Below are 13,258 nucleotides of genomic sequence, written 5' to 3' on the forward strand. Positions count from 1 at the left end.
CACACGGACACGCACACAGACAGACACCCACAGACACGCACACAGACAGACACACAGGGACACACTGACAGACAGACGCACACAGACAGACAGACACGCACACAGACAGACACACAGACACCCACAGACATGCACACACACGGACACACACACACAGACACACACACACAGACACACACACACAGACACACACACACAGACACACACACAGACACGCACACACAGACACGCACACACAGAGACACACGCAGCCTTTTACCTTGGGCTACAAAGTTGCCTGAGCCCTATTCTTCAACTTCTCCACAAATTTGTTCCTTGGGTAACCTCTGTAGGATCTTCCCAGGTCTCTTCTCCTGCAACTCAACAGCTCCCGAGCCCTTATCCTGGTCTCTGCAGAAGCCATTTCCTCCACCACTATCACTAGTAAATATCTTTAATTTCAGGTTTTTTTAGATACCAGATGTTGGGATCATCCGTTCATCCAGAAGGCGTCTTCATCTGCTGAGCTCCACGTACGGCCAGTGACTGCAGTGCATTTATTCCCACCTGTCACTGAGAAACCACAGCTTTTTCTGATAGCACCCATTCTAATGGTATTAACAAATAATTCTAGTAGCAGAGGCCAGGGCATTTACTGGCTATGAAACTCCCCTCCTCAGCACTACATCAATAATTCATAATTGAAGTTCTAATCCTAAGTACTTTGTAAGTCATTAACAGCTGCTTTAGTAAGTGCTTAATTATTACAGGTCCTTACAGAGCTCAGTAAAGTGATGTTTCCTACATTTATCCACCTTCTACTAGTATGTTCATAAACATCTATAAAGCCAAGTGTTCAAGTTTGTAACTAGCTCACCATAAGCCATCGATGACCAAAAGCTAAATACCAAATGAAATCCCCATAACCATGCTGCCATCTTCAAGATGCTGCTGTAGATTGATGGGTAGGAGAGAAGTTGAACAGCTTTTTTAACCTCTCTTATAAATAATTGTCAAAAATAGGCTTGGAAAGCTTAAGTCAATGGAAAATTCAGTAAATAACTGTTTTAGTAAAAGATGGAAATAATTAAAAGTTTCAAAGGTTTTTTTTCTTTCAACATCTTAAATAACTTTAAACAAGATACATCAGTTCGGGACACAATGCAAACTGTCATCGAGCTGAAATTATTACTTCTATTTCCTTTCTTACCCTCCCCCCCGCCCCCCCCAAAAAAAAAAGAGAGGGAAAACAGTTCAGTCCAATAAGAAATTATTTTCTATCTTAATTCGAAAAAAAACCCCAATAAATTAATTACTGTATTCATGCAACTGTGTTGCTGAGAGCTTACAGACACTTTGAGCCTGAAGGTGATGCTGAGTGCTGCCCACGGGAAACCTCCATCATCCGACATGTAAAGCAGCAAAAGTTCTCCCCGTGTATGAGCACAGGGTCACAACAGCTGCACCAGCTTTTGGGGTTGTACGCTCGTCAGATGGCCGATGCCACACTTCAGTGCAGTGGCCATGCGTGAGCAGCGGGATCAGTCAAGGACGATTTCCTATGAGCAGTTAAGATAATGTGGTCCTTGCCCTTACAGGGCCACTGCAGGTTGAATTAAAATTAGTTTGCAAAGTCAAGCATCAATTAGCATTTTTTTTCCATCTCAAATACAAGTAGGTGTTGGAGAGAGTCTCCCTGTTACGCCAAGTGGATATGAAACTAACTCAGGTTTCCAAAACCAATAACCAACCAAACAACAAACCATGAACAACAACAAAAAAAGGGATAGGTGCTGATAAGTGTGAAAAGAGAGAGGGAAAAAAACCCTAATGGGCTCTCCTAGAGAAACAGATGGCACAGGGGCAAACCAGGATTCTTTTCCTTATTATTTCCAGCCCCAAAGTCCTTCTCTTCCACCATTCTTCACAGACAACGTCCCATGTCTTCTATACCTCTAATTATACTCAACTGAACCAGCAGAACTTGCTCCTGCTGACACCAAAGACTTGCAGCTCATCAGGAGGAGCCAGCCGGGAGGGGACCGGTCTCTTCCTGACTGGGATGTCTCCAGCTCGGAGCAATTTCCATCCCCGTGTCCCGCACCACCGCTGCTCACCCACTCAACCACGCCATCCTGCCACTGCCTTGCCCAGATGTGCCATTAAGAAGACAAATGACAATGGAGTGGCTCCTTTGGCATCTGCCGTTCAGCTGTTTGCTTCCCTTTCTATTTTCCTGTATTTGGAATTCAAATACAGGAGCAGATGCTGGGGCTGGCGGGAGCTGGCTGGGAAAGCCGTTCTGGCTGGAGGGCAGATGAGAGCGAGGCAGGACAAAGCTGATAACTATGGCCCCTCTCTATTAAGGATGAACCTTAATCCTTTTATTCACCCTCCTGCTACCTACAGCTTTTTCCGGCTGCCTCTAAATGATTTTGTGTTCTTTTAAATACTAATCAGCTCATGGTAGGCAGTGGCACTTGGTCAGCCTAAAGCCCGCCCACAACACTTTCACTAGAGTTTTAACAGAAAAGGGCAAAGCCACAAGCATCATTAGCACCATAATTTTGCATCTTACATCCAAATGAGAAAACAAAGAGCTGAGCATAACATAGAAATGAGACCAGGAATAAGACAGGACTAAGGGAAGGCTCTTGCTGCATCCACCTTTATCAAAAAAACCTCATAAATTTTGGAGGAGGCTGCAGCATTAAAAAGCAGTTAAGTTTCTCCTCTTGCACTTCTCAGTGTTTAAATTACTATTTTTCTTTGCTTATCACCGGTTTTAAGCTGAAAGAAGACAGACTGTATGAGCCCCTGTTTGGACCAAATCAGTTCAAGAACAAGAATGTATTTTCCATACCCTGAATTAACACAAGCTCTGAACTAACTCTTGCTGTGGTAGCACCAGAGCCAAGGGAAGTCAGAAGTCTCAGGGGGAACCGGACACACCATTGCCCACAAAACATATAAGAAAGAACCAGCCAGGAGATTAAAACAACATTAGAAATACCGAACAAACTACAGAATACTGAGCCACCACCATGTCTTCGCCAAACCATCTGCACCAAAATACTGCTAGAATAAATCCTATATTTAACAACCATTCAGACTATGTATTTTTGTACTGATTCCATTAGATATCATGGAGTGAGTAAAAAGCATTATATCATTTCAAAATAAGGAGGCAAATAATGCATTATATATGTACATGTTTTAATTCATTTTAAAAATGCTCTACATTTAAGGTTAGATTTCAAGGGTTTCCTTATATTGTCTTCTGTTACATTAGATTACACCTGAATAATCTGCATAGTAACTTTAACATTTCTGGTTTCTCTTTTTTGTTTGCTTCATTATGGAAATACCAGTTGCAGGTAGCAATGTAACATCTCAACAACAATCACGATACGTGCAGGATGTCCAGCCAGAAGCATTTCTCAGTTGACTTGCAGTAGCATGGCACTTTATAATTCGTGAATCAATACTTTTTTTTAATTATTATTTTTTTTTAAGTTTAATTCAGATGTGGCTCAAGAAGCAAAAACAAACTTTTCCTTGCTCAGGCTCAAGTGTGGGGTCAGCTCATAGCTGGCTGCAATCTGCTGCACTGGAGGTGCTCCAGGTTATACCAGCTTGAGGTTCTGGCCTTTGTTTTAATTTTCCCCCCCGAAAACAAACCTGTGTTGCCTTCATGCTTTGCATAACATGAGTGCAAACTTCAGGAATGTGGTTTGAGTCCCTTTGTTAGAGAATCTTAATGAAGTCTGTCCAATGGCTCTGTCCCCCAGCCCAGAGCAGCACACTGGAAAGAGTCCCTTACAGGGGAAAGAAAGGGAAGAATGAAAGGAAAAAAGCTAATTTTGCCCCAGTGTTAAACTTTGTCATGGGAAGCATTTCTGTTTCCAGATAATCAGCCCAGCTGTTTAGGAAGGTATTCATATCACCTACTGCCACAGACAGACTCCAAAAATCAGTGTCTCCGGAATCCCAAATCTATGTCTCTGCACTGATGATGTTAAAGCCCAACCTTAACGTGAGTGCCTCCATGAAATACCCACAATTAGGTGTTGTGAATACCGTCTCTTACCCCCCCATTTCCTTTCCTCACCTTTAGAAAAAAGTGCTTTTGCTTTTTCTACCTGATATTTGGGCTGCTTGATCCTGTCCCCTATCCCATGTGTTTGTACTGAGATCTGTCGCGAGGAATCTGCACTTGGTTGGCTGTCAGCTTATGGTGGATATGGTAGGCGCAGAGGGTTATCACGATAACCAATCCCAGTATCAGGCCCAAGATCAGAGGCAGGGTTTCTTCTAACTGCTCCCTCTGGTCCACTGGGCACTTGTGTTCTGCAGGGAAAGAAAGAAAAGGAAGGAAAGAGAGAAATGAATGAGAGACTGCAAATCTGAAGTGCTGCAGTGGTGAATGGACCTCCCCGGATTCATGGCTCTGTGCCAGGGGTCCCTGCACAGCAAAAATAGCCACAGCAGCAAGGAGAGACAGCAACTGTCATTGGAGTCCCAGGGAGAACATCGGCTGCTCTGGAGTAAAAGTGAAATCACAGGCACAATGCAGGGTTTGGAGGGAGAGGTGACATCTACCAAACCAGCTGACACTGGGGAAAAAACCTTTCATGCCTGTAAGCTCTTCTTCAGGCCCCTGCCACACCGGGACAGGAATGGCCTTGTTGGGACCAGGACAGTGGAAGTTCAAGTGTCCTGATGGTGGCTGATGAGCAGAAGCAAACGAGCCTCCCCAGCGTTTTTCTCTTTGGCCTACAAGTCCTCGTCATACTCTAATGAACCACTAGAAAATAATAATAACCACAGCTATGATGGGAAAACACTTCTCTGGACAGCTTGCACAGGCATGGCCACCAAGGTTAGGAAACACGTTACACTGGCAACCCTGGTTCAATTCCCTTACACTTCCAGAGTCTACTGTAGGCCTGAATGACAGGATCATAATTCACTCTTTTCCCTGCGTGACTCTTGCTCATCCACGCCGAGGGACGGGCAGAGCTGATGCTGCCAAGATGGGGCTGCCAGACCAAAATGACGAAAAATGCCAACTCTGGAAAACAAAAATACAAAGAAAATGATGGGGGGTGCAGGAGGGACTGTGCTCTGGTCCCTGGATCATCTTCTTCACATTACAATTGTGCTGAAAACAATGAAAACAGCAATTACTTTTAAAAAAAAGGTAAAAAAAAGGCTGCATGTTACATGAGCACATACAAAAGGCACCATTAATTCCTCCCATCGCTAAAGACTGTCCAGATGGGTTCCCCAGGCAGCTGATCACAAGATGCAGGGATCTGCAAAAACCACAGAAAGCAAAAGCTTTAAAAATCTAACGGCATGTGGTAAAGAGCAGGAAAAACCCAGAGAGCGGCCGGGCCCAGGCAGGGGGGACAGAAGGGCCGTATCTCCAGCAGTGCCGGCACCCCCGGGAGCTCTGTCGTCCTCCCAGCGCCAGGCTCGCAGCGATGCCATCAGGAAACACTTCAAGCTGTAAATGAAGTGAAACAAAAAAGCAAAAGTGAAATGTGGTCTAACAAAAGAAAAAAATGTCCTTTTCTGTTCCAGTTGCTCACTGTTTCACCAGAGGAGTGATTAATCACCAGGACTGTGGTACAGGCGGTTCAGCAATTGCTGCAATGCAGGGGTTTTGTTTGTTTGTATTAGGGAGAAAGGGAAAAAAAAAAATCCCGATTATTATTATAGCTCCTAAAATTGGGTTTCTATATCTCTATGAAATTCTTCCTGGTTTAGGCCTGACCAGACTTGCAGCTCCAAGGTAGAGACACAGCGGCAGGTTGGCATCCCTGGACCTGACTGCGGGAAAAGTCACACGCAGGGCAGAGCTGTGGGGCCAGGGGTGCCAGCAAACTGAAACACGCCTGCTGGAAACCCAGCTGAGGGCATTCACCTGCGCTCAAACACGGCGGGTTTGCCTGGGCACCTTTCCTTAGACAACAACGATGCTGTGTCTGCAGAACGGGGTGAACACGGGGGTCTGCAGCCAGTGAAGAAGGTAAAGCTAAAAGCACGAGTGCTGCGATGGGGAGCACTAACCCAACTCTAACACATCTGCTTGCAATATTTGAATTCCCATCTTTTGCCAAATCAAACTGGCCGTAGAGCACGAAATGTGCCAGAGGACATGGCCAAAACTGCAGTGTCCACATAAAGCCCTGGCTGTATTTAAGTGTCTGAATCAGAACTCAAAAAGGTGTCAATTCCTCCAAGCGGCCAAGGAAGACAGTTCCTTATCCTGACACTTTGTAAAGAGGATTAAAAGGCAAAAAAAAGCCCACAGGAAAAAAAAATCAAAGCAAAGCTCAGAGTCTCCAGCAGCACATCCACAAGCCATGCCGCTCCCCCCAGCTGGGCCCTGCTGCACCTCCCCGGGCAGAAAGCGCTCTGCCCCAGCCCTATTTTAACATTACATTCATGTTAAACCACATCATTTTACAACAAACAAAACTAACATTTTATATAGCATTTCTCATTGCATAGGCAATGAGGTCCACAACATGGTGGGGGGGAGGTAACAGGCATCATTCTTGGTCTGTCAGCAAAGGAAAATGCAAAGGGAGAGCTGGAGGGGAGGAGGGTTTGCATAAAGTCCACGGCAGACACCAATTCAGACGCTCAACCCCATCAAGCACAGTGTGGGCAGGTGGGCTGGTTGATGCACAGCAAATCAAACACTGTCACGGCAGGAACTGCTGTTATTTTAAATCAATGCCTTCTGCAGGAAAACAGCCCTTTCCATCAAATTTTCTTGAGTATTTTGCTTCAAGTCACGGGGATCGCAGCATTTCCCTCAGTTCATGAAAGCAAAAAGCTCTCTGGCAAATTTTAACTACGTGAAAAGTTCAGGTGATGCCGGGAGTTTTGCTGCATCCCAAACCCGGTGGGGTCACCTCTTTCCCAGAGAGGTGCCACCCCCCAGCCCCGGTCCCTGTCCCGCTGAACAAAGGCTGCGGGCAGAGACAACGGAGGCGTTGAGGTGCGTTCCTCATTGTTCTTTTGTGCTGCGCTTCCTCCAGCACCGCACAGGTCCCAGGCCCACGTACCCACACGGTTTCTATGGTGAGTACTCGTCCAGTTTCAGTACTAGGCTACAAAACCACCCAACAGGCCCATTTTCTTGTTTCAGCATCCTTCTGCAGAACAAATAGCAGCAAAGAAGAAAAAAAATCAGCAGTCTCCCACAGTCAAGATCACCAAGCCTGAGAAATGATGTTTAAAGGGATGGAAAAACAGCCCGATTGTGTCTGAGATTTTAGATAGACATTTGTAAGCTATTGGATTAAAAAAGACTGAGTGCTTTTTTAAATGTGGCCACATACCTTGCAAAGAGGAGCTACTTGGTACCAAGTAAAATGGGGCCCTTGCTTGGGATGGCTCAGAGGGAGATGAGGTCTCCCAGGATCCTGGTTCCTAATGTTGTATCAGGATTTTGCATGATTTTGATTAAAATCAAAAGAGTTGACAATTTTTGTGGGGGTCTTTTGCCAATTTAAATGTTCTTCTCACACTCTCTTGATTCAGCTCTCTTTTTACTGCTCTTTTAGGCTGAAAAATGTGCACACATCTTCTGTATTAAGAAAAAATAACTCCCAAGATCTGAGTGGAAAAAACATTCTGCTGCTTCTGTATTTAAAAGGTTAATATGTAGAGAGATGTATGTACATTTATATACATATATGTGTGTGTGTATGTATTTGTAAGGGTTGGAAGCAATGTCTTTAAAAAAAAAAATCTAGCATGATTAAACATGAGTTTAATGAGTTTTTAAACATGAGTTTAAGCATTCGAAAAATAAAAGCAATCTAATCACTCCCTACAAGCTTTTTAATTTATTCCAGACCAGACAGTATCAGGACAAACGACAAAACCTTTCCCCCTATTTCTTTGCGGTAAAAGGGCCCTGACCCTCCTGCATCTCAGCAATTCTTTTGCTCTAGCAGGTCTCTTTCTCTATTCTAAAATATTTTGAAGTGTTCTATAGCTTGTCCATAATTACTAGGAATTTTATCTAATGGGAAATTAATGAACCAAAAAGGAGAAGGCTAATTACTGTAATTTAAGATTGGCAGACCCCACAAAGGATCATGTTTTGCCATGCATGTGCCGAGGACACGCTGGTCTGCAGGGCTGGTGGGGACGTGGCACTTGGAGAAGCTTCACTAACAAACCACCTCTTGGGTATTCCTGACCGTCCTCTTTGCAGTGGAATTCAGCAAAGAGAAGCATCAGTTAATAATGAGAACAACAAAAGAAACCCAGATAGCTTGACAAAAAAAAAAGAAACCATGCTTTTCTTGGAAGGACAAATCCCTCACATATGTTTAAAGGTTGCTAAACCAACTGGGGTCTCCTCATGCCATGGAGAAAAAAACCCCACCTAAACTACAACAACAAATGAGAGAAAAGAAAACCAAGCCAAAAAAACAACACAACAACAAAAAAGCCACAACAAATTAATTTACTGCCTGATACAAAAGAGCATATAATGAAAAAGGCAGGTAGGTCCCTTTTGCAATGAACCCCGAGTTTGTGTGTTTTAACTGCAAGCTCTTGGACTTGACAAGTTTGATATCACAAAGACACAGCAGGTAAAACCCAGTCCAGACTTGTATATTTTAAAGATGCTTTTCTCAGCCTCCAGGGTCCGCCCAGCCAAACCCGGAGTGCAGGAAGCCTGGATCCACGGGAGGAGGGACAGGATCAACATGTGCCAAGAAAAAATCACAGGAAAATACAAAATTCTATCTTTTTCTCTCTGTAACCTGCACAAAATGTGGTAATAATTCAACAGAGAAAAAAATGCTTTCTGCTCATGCATAAAACCTACTCCGTACTACACTGGCCTTGCCGTGAGTAATTCAGCCACACAAGGCTCTGCCAGAGCCAGTGTACATAATAGCATATATTTACTACATCAGTTAGAGGAGTGTGAGTCATGAGCGTAAGTGCTCGGCTCTGTAGTCAGTGCTGGTTTTTTCTTGTGTTCTAAAATATTTCCCACACGCAAAATAATAAAGTCCCATGATTTTAATGCTAGGCTTGAAAATAACACCACCATTTTCTAGCTCGTTATTAAAAGGTTTGGCTATAACAAATTTTATTTGCATCTTGTTACAATAATGGAATTAACTAATTTGTTAAGATAGCACTATAAAAAGGGGACTAGTCTCAAAGCACTAATTCAGGTGAGCATGTTTATAATCCCTCATCCTACCTGATGGAAAGGCAGGGGGAGGTTGGGGAGGAGGAGCACCAGGGGTTCCTTAGGATAAAGGAAGGCAAAATCTGCAAGAATTCTGCCCCGTAGCAGTATTACTGCTGACTTCAGTCCAACCCTTGGACAAGAACACCACATGTTAACTCACATTTTCTTTTATCCACCATCAACATTAAAGAAACCTAAGGGAAGGAAGAGCGTCGGGTGTGTTGGGCACACAAGGCGCCTCATTGAAGTCACCGTTACTCTTTCTTCACCTTTGCAGTGAGCGTTAATCACACTGGAGCTGGCAACGCACATCACAAGCATCTCCTACACCCACACAGCCACAAGCTTTCCTGAGTGTGCCACGGCCCTAAAACGCCCCTGCAGCTGTACCGATGCACCTTCTGTGCTGCAGAGGAGACATCTGAGCCTTGCAGGGCTCCCCAGGGACCAGGCAGTGCAGGGGCTAGCTAGATGAGTCCTTACAGAAGATGATGTACACACAATATCCCGTGTTTTGACCAAATAGCAGCTCAGCTGTATTTGTAAAGGCTTTTGGAGGGACCACAAAGGCAGAGAATGGGTTGGAGGGACTGCAGGGAGCACTAACAACCCACTGGAGGAAGGAGAAGGACCCAAATTCCTTCAGTACATTGTGAAACCCCAAAGGCTTTAGCAGCATCAGCATCTCAGGGATGCAAGACATGCCTTAGCCCCGCGTCTTACCTTCACTGAAGACAAAATCTGCGGTGATGTCGAAGGGCTGGACGCGCACTTCCGACAGCAAGAGCTGCACAGACTTCTGGTGGTCGCTGGAGATGAGGGAGATGGTTTGCTGTGCCTGGCACTCGTAGGACTTCCCAGCTGGGGTGACCAGGGCAGAGAGCCGGTGCGAGCTGGCTGTGTGCTTGCCGGCTGGCCAAGGGGCAGAAACAGCAGAAGTCAGGTCCCATCTCCGGGGGACCGATGTGACTTCGTCAACAAAGCACACAAATCGAACACAAGGTATGCAGACGGTGTGCAATGCAGCAGCTGCATGCTCCACTGCTCTTAAAGCAGCATTTTCTCCCGGGATGGGAACCGTGCTTTTGGCGTGACACTCCCACATAGCCAAGGCAGGTCCCGCACTGGGATTGCCTGCCTGCAAGCAGGAATTGATGGCTGCAGCGCATGGTCCTGCTGGCACAAAGGGGAGAGCTGGCTCTGCCACCACCAGCTACGCTCATGTCACAGGACTCCAAGTCCATCAAGTCAGAGGAATGGTTTCTATTGATATATATGCAGGTTTCAGATTGTGCTCGTATTCCCTGCATTTGGAAAAGAGCAACTCCTGTCGCTGCACTTGGGCTCTGAATTCAAGTGGGAAGGAGCAATGCAATTTGGGGACTTCACTACAAAGCAAAACAGGCCCTAACACCTTTCCTGAACATATGACATGACTGTTTCGCCCAAGCATAAATTACACGAAAATATCATCCCGTTGCATCAAGCTTGTTTTATAAACGATGGCTGAATGCAGCTCAGCAAGGTGGAATGAGGGATGTCTTCCACATCCCGCTCTTCTGCGACCCTTTGTTCCCTTCCAGCAGCACAGAAAGGCAATCAGTGTTTCACACTCCAGAGGGTGATGAGGCATGGCCACCACTGTGTTTTGGGGACACAAACATTAGGAAAACTGATAGGAAAAACAGCTCCATGTCCAGTGTGTCTTACGCCACAAACCCTTAACACACCATTCACTGGAGTTTGAAAATCTTGCGGAAGAACAACTTGCAAATGACTGTATTTCAATTTTCAATACAAGACCGCTCATTTCTGAGCCGTAATAAGACAAAAATAAAATGAAAGCCAAAAATAGGAAACCCGGTGAGAAAAGAGGAGGCTGTTGGGTGTGGAGTACAGATATTGATGTGTAGGAGTATGGATACCGATGTCGATGTCATTGTTATATTGAGAACCGTTGCTTTCCTACCTATTCAACCAACATCAGAACTGAGGCAATAATTAACCTTAAAAAACATCAAGGTGCTGGTCCCTCTGGAAAGGAGAAAAATTTTTGCAGACAGGTAGACCCCTTCGCCACTGCCCACCCCATCAGAACCCTGGATCCCGCCGCGGGTGGGGCCCAGGGCCATGCAGCAAATGGGCAGAGGTTGGGCCCTCTCTCCTACTGCAACTGCGGTGATTAAAACAAAAAATGCCACAAGCAAGCGAACAAACAAAAAAACCACCAAACTCAAACCACCGCCAATAATAAAAAGGGAAAAAATTAATATGCGCTTTAAAATTGGCAGCTAGTGTCGGATGAGTTTGGGGTTTCTTTTTTTCCCCCGTTAAACTGCTTTTCAGAGCGCAGCCCGCGGGGTGTCTGCATTCTTCCCCCCCCCGCCCCGAGCTCGTCAGATCCCGGGAATCTGCTTTAATTCCCGTCCCCTCGGGGCACTTACGGCTGACGGCGTCCTTGAAGTAGGTGCGCTCAGAGGTGTCGTAGGTGAACTGGATCCGGCTGAGCCTCCAGAAAGCCTCCTGGCCCCGGGACGTGTTGTGCCCCTCCTGCCGAGACAGAGCCGGTCAGGATCCCGGCAATGCCGCCGTACACCCCCCCAGCTCCCGGGCGTGCGGGGGGAGCCCCGTACCTTCAGGAAGAAGAGTTTGAGGGTGTACGCTTGCTCCAGCCAGGAGATTTCCAGCTCCGACTCGTTGGTGCCGCACTTGCCCTTCATCTCGGCTCCCCGCGACAGCGGGATATCGGCTTGTTCCGTGATCAGCTGCAAACAAGCAGTGGGGCTCAGGGGGGCGGCCCCGGTGTCCCCCCGGGCGTCCACAGTCCGCCCTCCCGCTTCCCAGCCCCGGCTGAATACCGTCAGAGGGGATAAAGGACTTTGCAAAAGTACGGACGGATTTCCCTCCCCACCAGCACCGGTCCTACCGTAACAACGAGCAGCGGCTCCGCGGTTGCGGCTGCAGCGCTGCAAACGCGAATCCCGGCCGCCTCCTGGCCCCCCATAGCCCCGGCCCCCACAGCCCCGGCCCCCACTCACATCCACGTAATTGCTGGCCCACACGTCGTACGGGACGATGAACTTGGCGGCGAATTCTGCCATGAGACACGTCGTCCGGTTTTCCCGCACCACGAAAATGTCCTTTTCGGGGTTAGGGGAGAGCCCGGATAGATTTTCAACTTCTTGCTCGGCAGCCAGGTGAGCCGCGGCGTCTGCGGGCAGAGAGGCGCTGAGCGGCAGCTGCACCCGCGGCCTTTTGCCCTAAGCCTTTACCTCAACATCCCCCCACCACCCCCGAGCCCGCTGGAGTAAGCTCCCCTGTCACCATGGGGCGTCCCTGTCGCGATACAGCCGGCAGTGGAGATGGAGCAGCCGGTGGTAGTGAAGCAGGACCGGTGCTCTAGCAGCGCCGAGTCTGCCTCAGCGGCTGCCTTTATCGCGACAGGGCTCCTCCGTGTCGCGACTTGCCGCCGCGGTACTCACGCAAGAGGAAGAGCAGCCCCGGGAGGCGCCCTCCAGCCATCCTCCCTGCTTGGCCCCGGCGTGTCCGCGGCTGCTGCTCCTCCGAAAGGGTCCGCTCCGGAGGAGAGAAAGAAAAAAGAAAGGGGGAAAAAAAAATAGAAAAAGAAAAGGAGGTTGGAGGAAAGCTGAAACACCTCAACACCTCCTTTCGCAGGAGCTGCACCGGCTGCAAAAGCTCTGTGCTGCGGAGCGGCGGGGAGGAGGGACGGGGAAGAGTGTGTGGGTGTGCGGGGAGGAGGAGGGGAGATGCCGGCGGAGCTGACGGAGGCGCCCACGCCGAGGGACGGGGCGTACGCGGAGGCAGCGGGGGGAGGAGGGATTTCCCCCCCGCCTCCGGTATTCGAGACCTCGCCAACCCCCGCGGAAGGGATCCCGGCGGAGAACGGGGACCGCGGAGGAAAGAGCTGGGGACCCCTGGGCCGCCCCGACGTGTCGCTGTAGCGGAGCTGAACCGCACCGAGCGCCCCCCGGGGCACAGTGCGCGGCCGGGTTCCCCTTTCCCCCGGGTCCT

General features: G+C 47.7%; 1 protein-coding gene across 1 annotated transcript; it reads right to left on the bottom strand.

The window, feature by feature from the left end:
- Positions 1-4,150: 4,150 nt before the first annotated feature.
- Positions 4,151-12,961, bottom strand: LAMP5 (lysosomal associated membrane protein family member 5; the record flags this gene model as incomplete). The annotated part of the gene is made up of 6 exons (XM_080342145.1): positions 12,709-12,961; positions 12,265-12,437; positions 11,860-11,991; positions 11,671-11,776; positions 9,950-10,138; positions 4,151-4,329 (listed from the first exon to the last, which is right to left on the bottom strand). The coding sequence occupies exons 1-6, from the start codon at positions 12,746-12,748 to the stop codon at positions 4,151-4,153; spliced, it is 819 nt and encodes a 272-aa protein (XP_080198271.1). The 5' UTR covers positions 12,749-12,961.
- Between the last annotated feature and the right edge of the window lie 297 nt (positions 12,962-13,258).

The sequence above is a fragment of the Nesoenas mayeri genome (assembly GCF_963082525.1).
Source record: "Nesoenas mayeri genome assembly, chromosome: 3".
In the NCBI taxonomy this organism is placed as follows: domain Eukaryota; kingdom Metazoa; phylum Chordata; class Aves; order Columbiformes; family Columbidae; genus Nesoenas; species Nesoenas mayeri.